Here is an 18,848-nt window from a genome sequence, read left to right as displayed (position 1 = left end):
CAAGTGGGGTGGCATGTGCCTGTAGTCCCACTACTTGGGAGGCTGAGATGGGAGGATCACCTGAGCCCTGGAGGTCGAGGTTGCAGTGAGCCATGGTCGTGCCACTGTACTGCAGCCTGGCTGACAGAGTGAGATCCTGTTTTACAAAATAAAATAAAAAGATAAAAAATAAAAATCTGTTTCAAAATATACAATACATTGTTATTAACGCCGGTCATCATATAGTGTAAATGATCACTAAACTTATTCCTATGGTCTAACTGAAACTTTGTATGTTTTGATCACCATCTTCCCTTTCCCCACCACTATTACCTCCAGACTCTGTCATCACCTTCCTGTTTCTATGAAATCAATTTTTAAAAAATCCCGTATATAACAAGTGAGATCATACAATATCTGTCTTTCTGTACCTGGCTTCTTTCACTTAGCATAATGCCCTCTAGTTCCATCCATATTGTCACAAATGAAAAAATTTTCTTATTTTTAAAGGCTATATATAATATCTCATTGTGTTGATATACCACATTGCCTTTATCCATTCATCCATTGGTGGACACTTAGGTTGCCCCATAACTTGGCTGTGGTGAAAAACCTTGAAATATATGGGAGTACCAGTGTCTGCTTGACATATCACTTTCAATTCCTTTGGATACGTACCCAGAAGCACAACTGCTAGATCATATGGTATTTTTAGTTTTTTTAAGAAACCTCCATACTATTTTCAAAATGGCTGTACTAATTTGCTTTCCCAGCAGCAGTATACACAGGTTCCCTTCTCCTCATATCATCACCAACACTTATTCTTTTTTTCTTTTTTGACATTAGTAGTTATTCTAACAGGCATGAGGTGATATCTCATTGTGGTTTTAATTTGCATTTCCTTGGTGATTAGAGATGTTGAGTGTTTTTCATATATCTGTTGGCATCTCTCTGTCTTTTGAGAAATGTCTGCTCAGATACTTTTACCAGCTTTTAACTGAGTTTTCTTACTACTGAGTTGTTTGAATTCCTTATATATTTTGGATATTGGCCCCTTATCAGATGTATGGTTTGTAAATATTTTCTCCCAGTACATGGTTTATCTCTTCACTGTTACTTCCTTCTTTTGCTGTCCATTATCTTTTTCATTCATTGCAGTCTCATTTATCTGTTTTTGCTTTTGCTACTTGTGCTTTTGGAATCCTAGCCAAGAAATCATTGCCCAGGCAAATGTCGAGGAGCTTTTCCCTCCTCCACAAGTTTCAAGTCTTGTGCTTAACATACTATCTTTTATCCGTTTTTAGTTGATTTTTATATGTAGTTTGATGTAAGGGTCCAATTTTATTATTCTGCACATGAATATCCAGTTTTCCCAACACCATTTATTAAATAAATTGGAAAGGACAATAAATTGTTCTTTCCCCATTGCATGCTCTTGGCCGCTTTGTTGAAAATCAACTGACCATAAATATTTGAATTTACATCTGGGCTTTCTATCTTGTACCATTCTTCAGTGTGCCTGTTTTTATGCCAGTACCATGCTACTTTTGTTTCAATAGCTTTATAATATATTTTGAAGTTATTGTGTTGCCTCCAGCTTTGTTTCTTTTGCGCAAGATTGTTGGCTCTCTAGGGTATTATCTGGTTCCATATTAATTTTAGGACTGTTTTTTCTATTTTGCTAAAAAAATGACATTGGAATTTTGATAGGAATTGCATTGAATTAGTACATTACTTTGGGTAGTGTGAACATTGTAACACTATTGTTTCTACTAATCCATGAATATGGGATATCTTTCCATTTATTTTTTTAATTTTATTTATTTATTTATTTATTTATTTATTTATCGAGATGGAGTCTCACTCTGTTGCCCAGGCTAGAGTGTAGTGGAGTGATCTTGACTCACTGCCACCTCCACCCCCCGAGTTCAAATGACTCTCCTGCCTCAGTCTCCTGAGTAGCTGAGATTACAGGTGCCTGCCACCACACCCAGCTAATTTTTGTATTTTTAGTAGGGATGGGGTTTCACCATCTTGGCCAGGCTGGTCTTGAACTCCTGACCTCGTGATCCACCCGCCTCGGCGTCCCAAAGTGCTGGGATTACAGGCATGAGCCACCGTGCCCAACCGATATCTTTCCATTTATTTGTGTCTTCTTTAATTTCTTTCATCAATGTTTTATAGTTTTCAGTGTATAGGTTTTTCATCTGTTTGGTTAAATTTGCTCCTATGTATTTTCTTTTTTGGTGCTAGTATCAATGGAATTGTTTTCTTAATTTATTTTTTGGATAAGTTTTTGTATGTTGATTTTATAACCTGCAACTTTACTGATTTTATAAGCTGCAAAATCAACTAAATTTGGTTTTGCAACCTGCAAATTTATCAGTTTGAACTATTTTTTGTTTTTTCTGTATGTAAGATTGTGTCATCAGCAAACAGAATTTCACATCTTCCTTTCCTATAAGGATACTTTTTATTTCTTTTCCATGTATAATTGCACTGGCTAGGATTTCCAGTGCTGTGCTGAATAGAAGTGATAAGAGTAGGTATCCTTATCTTATTCCTGATCTTAGAGGAAAAACTTACAACTTTTCACAAATGAGTATGATGTTGGCTGTGGGCTTATCACATATGGCCTTTATTGTGTTGAGGTATATTCCTTCCACATTTTTTTGAGTTTTTATCATGACCAGATGTTGAATTTTGTCAGGTGATTTTTCTGCATCTATTGAGATGGTCATGCAGTCTTTGTCCTTCATCTTGTTAATACAGTGTATCACACTTATTGATTTATATATGTTGAACCATACTTGCATTTCTGGAATAAATACCACTTCATCATGGTGAATGATCTTTTTTAATGTGCCACTGAATTTTGTTTGATAGTATTTTGTTGAGGATTTTTGCATCTATGTTCATCAGGGACATGGGGCTGTAATTTTCTTTTATTGTAATGTCTTTGTCTGGCTTTGGTATCAGGGTAATGCTGGCCTCATAGTGAGTTTGGAAGTACGTCCTCTTCAGTTTGTTGGAAGGGCTTGAGAAGGATTGGTTTTACTTTTTCTTTCAGTGTTTGGTATAATTCAGTAGTGAAACCATCAGATTCCAGGCTTTTCTTTTTCATTATTTATTCAGTCTCCTTTCTCATTATTGGTCTGTTCAGATTTTCTATTTCTTTCTTTCCTGACTTAGTAGACTGCATGTTTCTTGGAGCTCATTCATTTCTTCTAGGTTATCCAAGTTGTTGGTATACAGTTGTTCATAGTAGTAGTAGTACGTTGTGATTCTTTGTATTTCTGTGGTATACTGTTATAATGTCTCCTCTTTCATTTCTGATTTTATTTGAATCTTCTCTTTTTTCTTTGTTAGTTTACCAAAAGTTTAATCAGTTTTGTTTATCTTTTCAAAAACCAACTTTTAGTTTTCTTGATCTCTTCTGTTATTTTTCTAGTATCTATTTTGTTTCTTTTTTCTCTTTATTATTTCCTTCCAAGTTTGGGCTTATTCTTCTTTTTCTAGTTCCTTGAGGTGTAATGTTAGATTGTTTATTTGAGATATTCTTTTCTGAAGTAGGCACTTTTTACTACATACTCTCTTAGGACTACTTTTGCTGCATCTTATACATTTTGGTATATTGTGTTTTCATTTTTGTTTGTCGCAAGGTATTTTTAAATTTTATCTTTAGCCAATTGGTTGTTCAGAAAGATGCTTCATTTATACATGTTTGTGACTTTTCCAAGATTGTTCCTGTTACTGATTTATAGTTTCATGCCATCGTGGTCAGAAAATGTATGATTTCAGTCTTCCTAAATTTGTTAAGACTTGTTTTGTGGCCCAGCATATCATATGTTCTGAAGAATGTTCAATGTACACTTGAAAAGAATTTATATTCTGTTTCTGTTGGATGCTGATGCTATAAAATATGTTAGGTCCATTTTTTAAATTGTAGTTTAAATTGATGTCTCCTCATTGATTTTCTCTTTAGATGATCCAGTGTTGAAAGTGGGGGTAATGAAGTCTACTACTATTATTGTATTGCAATCTCTCTCTCCCTTCAAACTTATTAATATTTGCTTCATATATTCATGGGCTCCAGTGTTGAATGCAAATATATTTACCACTGTTATAACTTCTTGATGAACTGAACCCTTTATCACTATAAGATGACCTTTTTCTCTTTTCAAGCGGGGTTTCACCATGTTAGCTGGGATGGTCTCGATCTCCTGACCTCGTGATCCACCCGCCTCAGCCTCCCAAAGTGCTGGGATTACAGGCATGAGCCACCGCGCCCAGCCTTTTTACTAAAAGTATATCTTGTCTGATGGAAGTATAGCCATCTCCAATCTTTCCGTTTCTATTTGAATGGAATATCTTTTTCCCATCCATTTACTTTCAGTCTGTGTTTCCTCAGAGGTGAAGTGAGCCTCTTGTACACAGCATATAGTTGGGTCTTCCAGACAAGTGATTCTAAACAAGTAGCATATAGTAAATAGTCCACTAGTCTGTTAGAACCATGACAGCTAGGCATCTGGCCAGGGGTACATCCATGTTTTACAGAGCCTGAAGCTGATATAATTTGAGGAATTTTTTTTTAAGAAAAAGGATTTACATTTTCAGATACAAAATTAGATACCAGAAAGGGCTTCTACAAGTAAGAGGTAATGAAGCTTAAGCTTCATTAGCTTCATGGAAAATTCATCTCTGTATCTGGCACATAGTAAACATTGCATAGTTATTTGTGGAATGATTTTTGATTAGCTAATATCTGTTGATTAAAACTAATGTTACAGTGAGTATGACTACCCTGCTGGTGGCCACTTGTTTGCAATTTCTTCAGTATATTTAGACTTAACAGTACCTTAGCATTAGTCTCAATGAGCTTTACTCCATGTCCATTATTCCTGTATGTGCTAGCCTACTCAGGTAAAGGACATAAAAATGAAATATACAGCCAAGTGGGTTTTATTTTCTTGATTCATTTAGACTATGACCATTTCCCAGACATTTGTTGTCTTAATCCGTTTTCTGCTGCTACAACAGCATACCATAGACTGGGTAATTTATAAAGAAAACAGATTTATTCAGTTAACAGCTCTAGAGCCTGGGAAGTCCGAGAGCATGGTGCTGGGATCTGGTAAGAGTGATCCCATGGTGAAGGGTGGAAGGCAGAGTAAACACATGAGACAGAGAAAGGAAATTGGGCCAAATTCACTTTTACAACAAACCCATTCTTTTGATAACTAACCCATTCCTGTGATAACAGCATTAATCTGTTCATGATGGCAAAGCCCTCATGACCTAATCCTCTCTTAAGGGCCCCACCTTCCAATACCATTGCATTGGCAATTAAGTTTCAACATGTGTTTTGGTGGGACATTCATATCATAGCATTTAATTGTGTAAATCCAACATTTAAACTAAATTCCTAGGCTAAATCTATCAAAAATTATTAAACGAAGTCAGAAGATAGCCACTCAAGAGGCAATATAGATACTAGATATGTCTTTCACCAGATCCTAAAGCTTAATTAACTCTGTCAGACCTCAGGGGCATGGAATTACAGAGATATACTCTTGAATGCATTTTGCTTAAGTCCACATTCAAATATATGAATAATGAGGAGGTCCACAAGTGAATCAGCAAATACATGGACTGCATAGTACGTTTCCAAACAGATTATGAAATTAAGACTTTCATGGGAGAGATACAATATCAATTTAAGAACTATTAATGTTTGCCCTCTTAGCCAGTACCTGTAGTCCCACCTACTCAGGAGACTGAAGCAGAAGGTTCACTGGAGCCCAGGAGTTTGAATCTAGCCTGGGCAAAGTAAAACACAATCTCTTTTATTTTTGTTTTAATTTGCCCTCTTCAAATCGATGACCCCAATTCCCTAGAACTTTTTTTAAAATACAGGGGAGAAATCAGAGAATTAAGGAAGAATGCAAAAATAAGAGACAGAAAATGTTCCAGAAATCATTTGTTGACCACAGATCTTATAGCCCACACTTACTTCTAAACATAAAGTACTCATAATAGTACCACAAATAGAACCATCTATATATGGGTATGTTTCTTGTTTCTTTTTTGTTGTTGTTTATATGGCTGTATATCAGTGTTCTATAGTTTTAAAATTAACTAGAATAAGTTTTAGATATTCTTGACCATTTGTTTTGACCTATTAATTTTAAGATCAATTTATCAAGTTGAGGGGATTTTGATTAGAACTCCACTGAGTTTTACAGGATATATGGGGTCAGAATTGAAATCTTTATAAATGTATGGTCTTCTTAAATATAAGCATGTGTATGTCTGTATTTTAATCAGATGTTCATTTGTGTTCTTTAGTAATGGTTGGTAATGTCTTCTCAAATGTATTGCATATTTTTTGCTTTCAATAATAAATACAAATTTTATCAAAGAACAGAAAACAGGGAAAGCCACCTAACTCATTTTATAAGGCCAGTGTAGTCTTGATACCAGTCAAGGGCAGTCCAAGTAAACAAAGTCACAGACTATTCTTAAGAGCATAGATGTAAAAATCTTAAATATTAGCAAAGTTGAAAAAAGTATATTATTTTCAACTTACCAAATTCTTCTCTGAATATAAGGATCTATTATGAAAGTATCATGCTATTCTTGGATTAAAAATTAAAAACCACATGATTATTTTGATTGTACATTTTAGTTGCCCCCAGTTTTTCACTGTTATAAACAATGCTTTAATTACCAATCTTGGACACTGTCCCATCATTTCCTTAGGAAGATTTACCAAAAGTATATTTTAAATTATGATATATTGTTAAAATACAGGGCCAGCAAACTTTCTCTACAAAGGGCCAGATAGCAAATATTACAGATTTGTGAGCCAAGAGGCAAAACTGAAGTTATCATATAGGTACTTATATAATAAGACAGAAAATTTCCATAAATCTTTATTGATGGAATTAAAAGAGGACAATTTTTGTGATATAGCTCTACATATGTGAAGAATGGAATCCTTTTCAGAGGAGGTAACATTTCACTTAATTGGGTTTGAAAGCTGGTGTTTCCTATCATCAAAATCTTTAGCTAACGTTCATCTGTTAATGCTTATCTACAATGAGATTTTACATATTTCACCTTCGAAAATGTCTTTCCACATATGTAAGTACTGCCAAATACTGATATCAATCCATGAGTATATGCTTTTAATTGAGTATATTCAACAGACTGGCAGGCATTTTTAGAATTCTATTAGCTAAAAGGCTAGAATGCCTTTTAGCATGTCATTACATTGCAAATCACTTCCAATTAAAGTTCCTCAATTGCACAGTTAAATGGATTTTGGAATATGTAAATTTCCTTTGCACTTGCATCAAGGTCTGAAAAACACTGCTGTAGTTTGAAATCAGAAAATATATTGCTGAAAATTTGTGTAGGAATGGAGATTAAAAAAAAAAAAAAAACAGGAAAAAAAAACCTTTCGACAGTGCAGGAAGTATGTGATGCAGCCTGACATTACTTGCAATTCAAACAATGTTCTCGTTGAAATGAAATGACTTTATCACAGTATGTTTCACATATAAGCACTGTTTTACATTGTAACTTTAGCTTGAAACCTTTTCAAATCTGCAGCAAAAGCTAATTTCAAAGCCACTCAGCATTCCATAGCAGTGATTGAGCACAGTTCTTCCAACCATTAAAAATGTAAAAACCATTCTTAACTTGAGGACTGTATCAAAAGCAGGCTAGATTTGGCCCATGGGCCATAGGTTACTGATCCTTGGCTCTATAAAGTCTTAACCTGCCGGTGTGGTGGCTCACGCCTGTAATCCCAGCACTTTCAGAGGCCGAGGCGGGCAGATCACAAGGTTAGGAGTTCGAGACCAGCCTGATCATCATGGTGAAACCCCGTCTCTACTAAAAATACAAAAGTTAGCCAGGCGTGGTGGTGCGTACCTGTAATCCCAGCTACTCAAGAGGCAGAGGCAAGGGAATCACTTGAACTGGAGAGGCAGAGGTTTCCGTGAGCCAAGATCATGCCACTGTACTCCAGCCTGGCAACAGAGTGAGACTCTGTCTCAAAAAATAAATAAATAAATAAATAAAGTCTTAACCAATTATATTCCCAGTAAGTGTTACATGCCTGTTTTCCCAAAACTTTGCAACCCGTAATTATTATTTACTTTTAAAGATTTATCCAATTTGAAATTACATTTTTCAGCTTGCATTTATTTGCATAAGGTCACATATCTTTTAATGATAAGCCATTTATATTTATTTCTTCACTGTAAACTTGTTGTTCATATTCTTTTCCCATTTTTATTTCAATAAAATTTTCATTCCAACAATCATTCTGCATAGCAAAAAGAGATCTAAATCCGTTTTAGTGACTCCACTTGTTCAGTATTACTTTTCACTGTTTTCTCCCACATATCCAACACTCCTTCCATATCGAAAGATCTGCCATTGTCTGAGAGAGTTGTGTTTTCTCAAGCTTCTCTGCATATCTGTAGCAGATGTCATTCATTCCCTGTCACCTTTTCTCCATTTTCCTTCTCTTACAGTAACTCTTATTCACCCTTCAAGACTACCATCAGAGATCAGTTCCTCCTCTTTGGCTCCATAGCACTCTGCACATATGTGCTATAAAATCTACCATACCTTTTTGTAATTAACTACTGGTTTACAGTGGTCTCTCTCCCCACTGGGCATACAGCTTTTTGAGATATGGTATTATAATTGATCGCCATACTCCAAAACAGTGCCCAGCACTTAGTCGGTACTAATTATTTGGGTTCAAAATACTAGTAATATTAATAATAACAAATATATGCCAGATGCAGCAACAAATCTGTTTAGTATCCCTTTTGTCGTGCTTAGCATAATATACAATTAAAATTTGAAGACACACCCTTGGATATTAATGTCTTACCAAAGAAAAACAGCAATTAACATTTTTATTCCCTGACAGAACTATGTCAAACACTTTATTAAAAACTTGTATTTTTCCTCACAGCTTAAAATAATTTATTTAAATACTTGCCTTTAGTTATAGCTGTGATCTCCAATTCAGAAAAATTTGCTTATACTAGAAAACTAAGAAACTTAAAATACAGAAAAGAATATTTACAAACTGTTTCTATTTTGTAATCTGGACAATAAGTTTCCTTCAAAATCCTCTTTGTAACTTGAGCAAGATTAATTTTGAATCAATCTTTTATTTTGCTTTATTTCCTCAGGATGTTCATTACCTTGCACTAGATAAAGGTGAATTGGCACTAGCTGAAGTGGCAAGAAAAAGAGCTAGTGACATTGATGCAGAATCAATAACCTCTGGGGTTGGTAAGAATTAATGCTATTTTTAAGTGCTTTTTATTTTAATCAATAGTATCATTTCTATTTATGTTTGGAGGACATGGTTGGTTAATTTGAATTACTTTGTTTGTAAAGACAGTGCCTTATAAAAAGAAGAATTAAGCCTTGACAAACAGCACAATGTTGATACACAAGTTGGAATTGTGTTTATGTGAAAATTTCTAATCAGTGATTACTATAGTTATCATTTAGCAAAAAGTCGAAAGTATATTCTTTTCATAAGATTTTGGGAGAAAGAGCTTAGTATTATCATAGTGCTGTTACTAAAATTAACCAGTGCAGAAATTTATATAATCCTTTATTTATACATAGACATGTCATTTCTCAAAAGAATTCTCTCCTATATCAGGCAAAGTATTTCATATGAGATTTTGGGTTTGATGGGTGATTGTTTTTGTTTAGAAGCTGCTAGAATCATTTTAAACCGTAGTATTCTGAAGAAGACAGATCAGAAGCCTTAGAATGAATTTAAAAGTCCATTTAAATTTTATAACATAAAAAAATGAAAGTTTATAAAAAGTATTGTAATATCAACACTAACATCTTTTTTTTAACTCAGTTTATCTAATGCTGCTAAATTGAGCAATATTGATACTTAGAAATCCAATTCCTTTTCTTCCTGAGTATTCATTATTCTTAAATTAGGCAAAGAACCCTCAGGATTGTACTAGAATTCATTTTTCTGTGGAACTCCTCTGAAACAAATAAGTTTTAAAAAGATTTCCACTTTGTAAGTGCTTGAAAAATCTTATACAAGCCTCTCCATTGACAGATCTTGTGCTTTGTTTTTGTAATGCTGTTTGCAGCCAAAGGGACCAACTGTCAGCTTCTCTCTGATGCCACCACATAGATCTAATCTTCAAGGTGGTACTGAAGGACTCAAAGCCATTCCAGCAGGGTAGCTCTAAACTTGAATACCAGGGCTGACAGGTACTAGCAAGATAATTCCATTCTCCTTCCCCCATCCTGAAAGAGTTCCAAATTGATTAGACCACTTTCATATCTCCGTTTCTAATGGATAAGGAATACTCACTATTAATGCAGTATTGGATAAGAATAACTGTAATTGACCTATGACTATATCTTGTTACTTTCCAGGGAGGGATATTAATGTGTGTACTACTACTAATAATAGCACCTAATATTTATTGAATGTTAAGTTACAGATAACTAATTTTCAGCACAACTCTGTGAAGTAAGTACAATTTATATTTGCTATGAGAAGTCACTTCTAACTAAATGATGAAAGCATACCATGTTTAGAGGAATGATGATGTTATATGATGGGGAAATACCCTCCATCCCTATCCCTCTAGCCATTTAGGAAAACAAAGCAGGAAGTTAAGTCATAGCCAATTTTCTGGGAATTTTCCTTAGTTGTCCTGTACCCTGCCTTTTCTTCCAGGGTATCAGATATAATGAGGACCATCTTTGCATTTTAAAGCTATTTAAAACTAGTAAGAGTGAAAGAGAATGTGAAGAGATTATCACAAAATTTCAGCAAAATGAAGAAACTCCCCAATTCACCAAAATGCATCTCATTTCCTGTGTATTCTCTGATGAGGTTACTGTGGCCAGCTGATAATTCCTAGCCAGAAAGCTTAGTGTACCCACTTTGAGCCCTGCGTCATTTCTAGCAAATATATTTTCACTGATACCCTGTGACTTCCCTTTTCTCAGCCTTGTCTCAGGCCTTAGCCTTTGACCTAGATTACTGTGTTTTGACAAAGATACTATTAAATAACATCAGTAACTTTCAAGAGGTTGCCCCATTATGTGAATGTTCTACTCTAGTTTTGCTGCAGAAAACTGGGTGATTCTCACTCATAATTCCAAATGGAATTAACAAAGAATTTCTTGTTTCCTCGTCATGGTCTCTACCTACTTCTTTTTTGCAGCCCACATCATGCTGGGGAAAGCTAATTTTCTCTCAAATTCCCTCAATTTAATTCAATTATTCTCTTAAACTTATCCCAAAGCTGAAAGTTATTAAATTTTTGGCTTTCAAAGTGGTTCTCTGATGCAAGCAAGGAGCCAAATTATGTAAGATAGTGAAAGAGTAGTTCCATTTACATGGGAAAGTCTGTAAAAAAGCATCAGACATAAATACTGTCACCATAGTTAAAAGCAAGAGGCGCCAAAGGAAAAGCTGGATGATGATAATCTGAACAATTTGGTAATTTTTAAAATTTTTTATTGAAGTCTAACATGCATACAGAAAAGTGCACAAAACATAAGCATGTGACTCAATGAATTTCACAAAGTGAACACATCCTTGTAAACAGTATCCTGACGAAGTAACATATGTTACCGGGACCCCAGAAGCCTTCCTATACCCACTTCAAGATGCTATAATCTCAGCCCAACTGTCTAGATTTGTAACATTATAGACTAATTTTGCCTTTTTTCAAACGTAAATGGATTCATACCTATATTCTTTTGTATTTGGCTCCTTTTATTCAACATTACAAATCTGAGAATCTTTCATATTGTTGCATATAGTTATAATTCTTCCACTCTTATTGCTGTATGACAATATTCCAATGCATGAATGTACTTCAATTTATTCTACTTTAGATGGATATTTGGGTTGTTTCAAGTTTGGGGCTAATGTGAATAGTGTTGCTATGAACATTCTTGTGTATGTCTTTTAACGGACATAGGTACACAGATCTGTTTGACTGTGCTTAGAAGTTAGACTGTGACATAGAATATGCAGCCTTAGTAACTACTTCCAGTTTTCCAAAGTAGTTGTTAACAATTTCCCTTCTCACCAGCAGTACGTAAGAGTTCCAGCTTTGGCCATCCTCACTGATGCTTGATATTGTCTCTCTTTTTCATTTTAGCCATTCCGGTGGAAAAGGTATTGTAATTTTGTATATGTGACAGTATAATATTTAGGCTGTTTCTGGACCATGTTCTATTTTATTACTCTGTTTGTCTATACTTGCACAAATATCTCACTGCTTTAAGCAACTCTGGCTGTCAATGTTATTATTTAGTAGTGCAAATTGCCCAGCTTTGTTCTTTAAGATAGACTTGGCTATCCTTCCATATAAATCTCAAAATCAGCTTATACCCTGACTCAAGGAAAAAAAAAAAAAAACAGCGGGGGCTGAAATTCTGGTTAGAATCTCATTTAATTCATAGATACATTTGCGCTGAATTTATTTCTTTATAATATTGTTTTCCAATCCATGAATATGATCTATCCCTCCATTTATTTAGGTCTTCTCTATTTCTTATAAAAAATGTTTTGTAGTTTTCATAGTGGTGGTCTTCCACATCTTCCTTTAGATTTAAGTATTTCTTTTTCTCCTTTGTATGTGGTAATCTTATTTTTAAATTTCATTTTCTGTTTTATTTCTGATATATATACAATTGACTATTGTATATATTGACCTTATATCCAGCAATAAGTGATAAATTTGCTTATTAATGCCAATAGTAAATTCTTTTGAATTTTCTGCATCCAAATCATGTCGTCTGGAAATGTGTTAGTCTCTTTGCGTTGCTATAAAGGAATACCTGAGACTGAGTAATTTATGAAGAAAAAAGGTTTATTTTGGTTCAAGGTTCTTCAGGCTATATGAGAAGTATGGTGCTGGCATCTGCACCTGGTGAGGCCTCAGGAAGCTTCAAATCGTGGTAGAAGGTAGAGGGGGAGATGCCATATCACATGGTAAGAGAGGAAGAAACAGAGAGAGGAGGAGGACCCAGGCTCCTTTAAACAACTAGCTCTCATGTGAACTAACAGCAAGAACTCACTTCTTACCATGGGGAGGGCACCAAGCCATGTAAGAGGGATCTGCCTTCATGACCCAAACACCTCCCATGAGGCCCTACCTCCAACATGGGGGATTACATTTCAATATGAGAGTTGGAGGGGACAAACATCCAAACAATATCAGCAAATAAGGACATTTTAATTCCTTCCTTTTTAGTTCTTATGCCTTTTACTTCTCTTTCCTTATTATTGTACTGACTAGAAGCTCTAGTATAAAGATAAGTAGAAGTTGTGACCGGCATTATTTTCTATTTCTTCATTCTTAGGGAAAGCTTATAATAATTCACCAGTTAGCATAAAGTTTTCCCCAGGTTTTTAATAGGCCTTTTATTCATATTAATAAAGTTCCCTTCAGTAACTAGTTTGCTAAGAGTTTCTATCACGAATAGGTACTGAATTTCATCGAATACTTTTCCTGTGCCTATCAAGATTATCATGATCTTTCTCCTTTGTTCTATTAATATAGTGAATTGCATTGATTTTCAAATGGCAGACTAACCTTACATTCCAGAATAAATACTTCTTAATTGTGATGATGTATTTTTACATATTCCTGCATTTCATGTACTATTTTTAAATGTTGGCATTTACATTCATGAGGGATCAGTCTTACAGACTCATGGTTTTGCTTCAATATCTCTGCCTAGTTTTGATATCTAGATTATTTTGACCTAATGCCTAAATGTCAAACATTCTAGAAAGGATGCATTTGAACATGTAATAGTACTTTATGATCCAGCTATTTATATATGGCATATGTAACACTTCCTACAACTTAAAAATTTTACATTAATCTTGACTGTATTAATGTGAATATTTTGGTTGTAACATTGTATTAAATTTTTGTAAAATATTATCATTTGAAGAAACTGGATAAAAGAGACGTGGGACCTCTCCATTATTTCTTAGAACTGCATATTAATATATAATTATCTTTAAAAGTTTAATTTTCAAAGTTTATATTCATATAGTGTCCTATGTTAAGTACTGTAACAAACATTACCTTATTTGGTCCTCCCAAATTATCTCTAAAGGAGAAACTACTCTATTGGTGAATTTTTTAGAAGCTTTTTTCTTTAGTAATTTCAACTTTTATTTTAGATTCAGGGGGCATATGTGCAGGTTTGTTACATGGGTATATTACATGATGCTAAGATTTGAGGTATGAATGATCCCCATCACCCAGGTAGTAAGCAATAGTACCCAAGAAGTAGTTTTTCCTTGCCCTTCTGTTAGTCCCCAGTGTTTATTATTCCCATCTTTATGTCCATTTGTACCTAATACTTTACTCCCACTTACATATGAGAATATGTGGTATTTGGTTTTCTATTCCTGAGTTAATTCACTTACAATAATGGCTTCCAGCTACAACTATGTTGCTGCAAAGGATGTGATTTCAGTCTTTTTTATGGCTGTATAGTTTTCCATGGTATATATATACTACATTTTCTTTATTCAGTCTATCATTGATGGGTTCCTAGGTTGATTCCATGTCTTTGCTATTGTGAGTAGTGCTGTGATGAACATACAAGTGCATGTGTCTTTTTGGCAAAACAATTTATTTTCCTTTGGGTATATACCCAGAAATGGGATCAACGGGTTGAATGATAATTCTCAGTTTTTGAGAAATCTCCAGACTGTTTTCCACAGTGGCTGAATTAATTTACATTCCTACCAGCAGTGTATAAGCATTCCCTTTTCTCCACAACCTCACAGCATATGTTATTTTCTGACTTTTTAACAAAAGCCATTCTGACTGGTGTGAGATGGTATCTCATTGTGGTTTTGATCTGCATCTCTTTGATTAGTGACATTGAGCATTTTTTCATGTTTGCTGACTGCTTGTATGTCTGCTTTTGAGTAATGATTGTTCATGGCATTTGCAGGCTTTTTAATGGTCTTATTTGTTTGTTTTTATCTTGTTGATTTTAAGTTCTTCATAGATTCTGCTTATTAGTCCTTTGTTAAATGCATAGCATAATTTACAAATATTTTCTCCCATTCTGTAGGCCGTCTGTTTACTTTGTTGAGAGTTTTTTTGATGTGCAGAAGCTCTTTGGTTTCATTGGGCCCCACTTGTCAATTTTTGTTATTGTTGCATTCATTTTTGAGGACTTAATCATAAATTTTTTACCAAGGCCAATGTCCAGAAGGACATTTCCTAGGTTTTCTTCTAGGATGCTTATATGGTATGAGGTCATACATTTAATTATTTAATTAATCTTAAGTTATTTTTTGTATATGGTGAAAAGATATGGCTAGCAAGCTATTCCAGCACCATTTATTGGATAGGGAGTCCTTTCCCAACTTCTTTTCTTGACTGTCAAAGATCAGATGCCTGTAGGTGTGTGGCTTTATTTCAGTGTTCTCTATTTTGTTACATTGGTCTCTGTGTCTGTTTTTGTACTAGTACCATGTTGTTTTGGTTACTGCAGACTTGTAGTATAGTTTAAAGTTGGGTAATGGTGATCCCTCCAGCTCTGTTCTTCATGCTTAGGATTGCTTTGGTTATCTGGGCTCTTTGGTTCCATATGAATTTTAGAATGGTTTTTGTTCTATTTCTATGAAAAATGACCTTGGTAGTTTGATAGATACAGAGTTGAATCCATAGATTGCTTTGGGCAGTATGGACATTTTAATGATACTGATTCTTCCAATCCATGCACGTGGAAGTTTTTCCGTTTGTTTATGTCATCTGTGATTTCTTTCAGCGGTACTTTGTAGTTCATTCACTTCGTTGGTTAGGTGTATTCCTATTTATTTTATTTTGTTTGTATATGGATATTGTAAGTGGGATTATGTTCTTGACTTGGCTTTCAGCTTGAACGTTATTGGTATATAGAATGGCACTGATTTTTCTGTTGATTTTTGTATCCAAAACTTTACAGAAGTCATTTATCAGGTCTAGGAGTCTTCTGGTGAAGTCTTTAGGGTTTTCTTATCAGGTCTAGGAGTCTTCTGGTGAAGTCGTTAGGGTTTTCTATGTACAGAATCATATCATCAGCAAAGAGAGATAATCTTTTCCTATTTGGATGCCTTTCATTTCTTTGTCTTCTCCTGATTTCTGTGGCTAGGACTTCCAGTACTTTCTTGAACAGGAATGATGAGTGTGGGCATCTTTGTCTTATTCCTGTACTTAAGGGGAATGCTTCCAGCTTTTGCCATTCAGTATGATGTTGGCTATGGGTTTGTCATAGATGGCCCTTACTTTGAGGTCTGTTCCTTCTATGCCTAGCTTGTTGAGGGTTTTTCATCAAGAAGGATGTTGGATTTTATCAAAGGCTTTTCCCATGTCTATTGAGATGATCATATGCTTTTTGTTTTTAATTCTATTCATGTGGTGAATCATGCTTATTGATCTGCATATGTTGAACCAACCTTGCATCCCAGGAATAAAGCCTGCTTGATCATGGTGAATTAAATTTCTGATTTGCTGCTGGATTCGATGTGTTAGAATTTTGTTGAGGATTTTTGCATATATGTTCATCAGGCATATTGGCCTGTGGTTTTCTTTTTTCATTGTGACTTTGCCAGGTTTTGGTATCAGGGTGGTTCTGGCTTCATAGGATGAGTTATGAAGGAGTTCCCTCCTACCTGATTTTTGGAATAGTTTTAGTAGGATTGGTACAAGTTCTTCTTTGTACATCTAGTATAATTCAGCTGCAAATCCGTCTGGTCTGGGGCTTTTTTAAAATTGGTAGGCTTTCTGGCCAGGCACGATGGCTCACCCCTGTAATCCCAGCACTTTGGGAGGCCGAGGCGGGCAGATCATGAGGTCAGGAGATCGAGACCATCCTGGCTAACACGGTGAAACCCCGTCTCTACTAAAAATACAAAAAATTAGCCAGGTATGATGGTGAGTGACTGTAGTCCCAGCTACCTGGGAGGCTGAGGCAGGAGAATGGCATGAACCTAGGAGGCGGAGATTGCAGTGAGCCGAGATCATGCCACTGTACTCCAGCCTCGACAACAGAGCGAGACTCCATCTCAAAAAAAAAAAAAAAAAGGGCAGGCTTTTTATTATTGATTGAATTTGATAACTTGTTTATTGTTCTGTTCAGGGTTTCACTTTCTTTCTGGCTGAATCTTGGGAGGTTGTGTTTTTCCAGGAATTTATCTATTTCCTCTACATTTTCTAGTTTGTGTGCATTGAGATGTTTGTATTAGTTTCTGAGGATCTTTTGTATATCTGTGGGATCATTGATAATATTACCTTTGTTATTTCTGATTGTGCTTATTTAGATTATCCTTTTTTCCTTTGTTATCAAACAAGTGGTCTATCATACCTGTTTATCCTTTCAAAGTATAAACTTTTGGTTTCGTTCATTCTTTTTATGGATTTTTGGATCTCAAGTTCATTTAGTTCTGCTCTGATATTAGTTACTTCATTTCTTCTGCTATCTTTGGGGTTAGTTTATTCTTGTTTTTCTAGTTCCTCTAGGTGTGATGTTAGATTGTTAATTTGAGATCTTTCTAACTTTTTGGTGCAGGCCTTTAGTTCTATAAACTTTGGAGAGATCTTTTTTGTATAGGCAGTGAAATGAGGTTACAGTGGAAATGCTCCATAAATTGCAAAAAATTGAGAGCCACTGCTCTATAGCAATTCTAATCAGTTTTCTATGGACATAGTTCCCAGATTGAACTCCTTAATATAATAGTGCCATAAAACACTCAGTAAAATAAAATATATATGGCTAAATACTTGAAGGATATATTAAGACAAACTAATTTCTTTAAAAATTTCTGGTATACATGAAATGTTCTCAGAAATCACAAACTTAACTATTTATCTTAACATTTCCAAAAATTTTGACCATACAACCCTCATCTTTCTCATCATTCCAGGCAAGAGCTATAAATTCATAGAACTTGAGATTTTTATAATTCACATGGGGAAACTTATAGCTTAATTGCACAGCTGTAAATCTTTATCCTTGCTAATAGGCTTAGCATGATGGTACTAGCTATTAAAATAATAATAATCATTCAATTGAGGTAAAGAACTCAGATGTTTATACTGTTATTATAGTAGTCTCCCCTTATCTGCTAATTTCCTTTCTGTGGTATCAATTACCTGCAGTCAACCGCAGCCCAAAAATATTATATGGAAAATTCCAGAAATAAATAATTCATAATTTTTAAATCGTGCACTGTTGAGTAGTGTGATGAAATCTCACACTGTCCTATTTTGTTTTGTCCAGGATGTGAATCCCTTTGTCCAGTGTACCCACACTGTATATGCCACCTGCCCATAAGTCATTTAGCAGCCATCTTGGTTATAAGATGGACCGTAATGGTGTAGCACTGCTTGTATTCAAGCAACCTGTATTTTACTTAATAATGACTCCAAAGCACAAGAGTAGTGATGCTGGCAATTCAGATATACCAAAGAGATGCACCTTATGGTGCTCTCAGTAAGTAAAAAGGTGAAAGTTATCAACTTAATAAGGAAATATATCATATGCTGAGCTTGCTAAGATCTATAGTACATTACATACGAATCCTCTATCCATGACATTGTGAAGAAGGAAACAGAAATTCGTGAGTGGTACTGTTGCACCTCAAACTGCAAAAGTTACAGCCACACTGTGTGATAAGTGCTTAGCTATGATGGAAGTCATTAAATTTGCAGGTGAAAGACACAAACAGAAAGGTGTTCGAATTGGCAGCCATCAGATTCGGTAATATCTATTTCAAGCATTCACTGGGGGTCTTTGAACAT

General features: G+C 34.9%; 1 protein-coding gene across 1 annotated transcript in view; it reads left to right on the top strand.

Moving 5' to 3' along the window:
• The window catches only part of WDPCP (WD repeat containing planar cell polarity effector), a 478,431-nt gene that overhangs the window by 317,473 nt on the left and 142,110 nt on the right, over positions 1 to 18,848 (top strand). Inside the window, exon 14 of the mRNA XM_003262443.4 lies at positions 9,204 to 9,306. Within this exon, the coding sequence (XP_003262491.2) occupies positions 9,204 to 9,306 (103 nt within the window). The remainder of the gene's footprint in view (positions 1 to 9,203; positions 9,307 to 18,848) is intronic.

The sequence above is a fragment of the Nomascus leucogenys genome, chromosome 14 (genome assembly GCF_006542625.1).
Source record: "Nomascus leucogenys isolate Asia chromosome 14, Asia_NLE_v1, whole genome shotgun sequence".
Classification (NCBI taxonomy): domain Eukaryota; kingdom Metazoa; phylum Chordata; class Mammalia; order Primates; family Hylobatidae; genus Nomascus; species Nomascus leucogenys.
The sequence above is the reverse complement of the archived record's forward strand: the minus strand, read 5'-3'. Positions and strand labels throughout refer to the sequence as shown.